Source organism: Plectropomus leopardus, unplaced genomic scaffold (assembly GCF_008729295.1).
Source record: "Plectropomus leopardus isolate mb unplaced genomic scaffold, YSFRI_Pleo_2.0 unplaced_scaffold8240, whole genome shotgun sequence".
Classification (NCBI taxonomy): domain Eukaryota; kingdom Metazoa; phylum Chordata; class Actinopteri; order Perciformes; family Serranidae; genus Plectropomus; species Plectropomus leopardus.
In genome coordinates, this window is record NW_024690799.1 from 1 (window position 1) to 1,613 (window position 1,613).

The 1,613-nt window shown below is 36.6% G+C and overlaps 1 protein-coding gene across 1 annotated transcript; it reads left to right on the plus strand.

The window, feature by feature from the left end:
* Nucleotides 1-639: 639 nt before the first annotated feature.
* Nucleotides 640-1,483, plus strand: LOC121940292 (dihydroxyacetone phosphate acyltransferase-like; the record flags this gene model as incomplete). The annotated part of the gene is made up of 3 exons (XM_042483094.1): nt 640-816; nt 969-1,098; nt 1,356-1,483. Coding segments are annotated over 3 exons (435 nt in total), but the record flags the coding sequence as incomplete, so codon positions are not given.
* Between the last annotated feature and the right edge of the window lie 130 nt (nt 1,484-1,613).

A 1,613-nucleotide genomic window follows, 5' to 3' on the forward strand; every position in this document is an offset into this window, starting at 1 on the left:
AGACATTGTATATATTTATCACATTTGAAAATCTTTATAACTTCTTCTCATAGAGGTATTTTTATGTTTCTAATGATCAAGGTAACTTATTATTTAGAATTTTTAAGGTGTCCTTTTTTAAAAAAAAAAATGACAAATTGAACCTCTACAAAACATGACAACAACAATATAGTCTGTCCAAAAGGTACAAGTATTTGATTAAAAATATTAAATAGACAGAAAATCACACAGTAAAAAAAAAAAAGTAAATAAAAGAAAAATAAATAGAGGGAAAAGAATACAGATAGAATTTAAATATATATTGAGTCAGAGGATTTGGGGAAGTTTATATAGTTTATATAGTGATTTGAGAAGAGCTTTCAGTTCTCAGAAGAAAGATACACATATAGGAAGTGACTGAGAGAACTTCTGTTTGAATGAAAAATAGCATATAGAATATCAAAATCAATGATTATTTAAGAGCAATTTTGTCTGCATTATCATAGTAACAAATAACATCCCTGAGTTTAAAAGAGTAAACGTAGCTGGAGGATTCCAAGAAGTGAGAGTCAAGAGAGAAGTTTTGTGAGGAGAGAAATTGTGGATAAAGGAGAGCTTTAGGAATTTAGACCTCCAATTTTGTTTAAAATTATTTTCAAGGTTTCTAAAGAGACGGGGAAGACGACTGAAGACATTCAGGAGGAGGCGTCGGCCATCCTGGAGGAGATGGCTCACTCTCAGCAGCTTAGCACCATTCGCTTCTTTGCCTTCACACTCAGCAAGATCTTTAAAACCCTGTTCAGGAGCATCTGTGTCAACGAGGAGGGCATCCAGAGGGTGAGAACACACACACACACACACACACACACACACACACACACACACACACGTGACACTAAGAACACACTGAGTGAAAAGTTAAAAACACTATTAAAGTTACAGACACATACAAATACACACCTAATCTGTTGTTTTATCTTTTATGTTAGCTCCAACAGGCCATTCAGGAGCACCCGGTAGTCCTGTTACCCAGTCACCGTAGCTACATGGACTTCCTGCTGATGTCATACATCCTGTATACCTACGACCTGGCTCTGCCTGTCATCGCTGCCGGCATGGGTAAGCATTGGAAAGATCAAAAGTGTTTACGCTGAGTCGCCAGATTATGATGTATACAAGCTCCTAATGTTCAGGGTTTGGCGACATTATGATATTTTTTTGAGGCTGTGAAAAGTAGCGTTGGTGTAAAGTGTCGTATATTTAAAGGTATTTCAAATGTTAAATCAAATAAGAATGTAAATAACACTCCTCACTATAATGCAGTCCAACACCATCATTGTCTGCACATGAACCTACAGTTTTTTTTGTCCCTGCAGACTTCATGGCGATGAAATTTGTTGGGGAGATGCTGCGGATGTCCGGCGCTTTCTTTATTCGGAGGTCGTTTGGTGGAGACAAACTGTACTGGGCCGTCTTCTCAGAGTACGTCAGGACCATTTTGAAGGTGAGGATGCTTTTTTTTCTCATTTCTAAAAACTCTTTTGTCCTAAGCTTGAGGCGAAGTGACATTTTTTGTAGACATTTAAAAGGATGGTAATTATTTAAAATTATTTAAAAATGAATCTCGGAGAAAA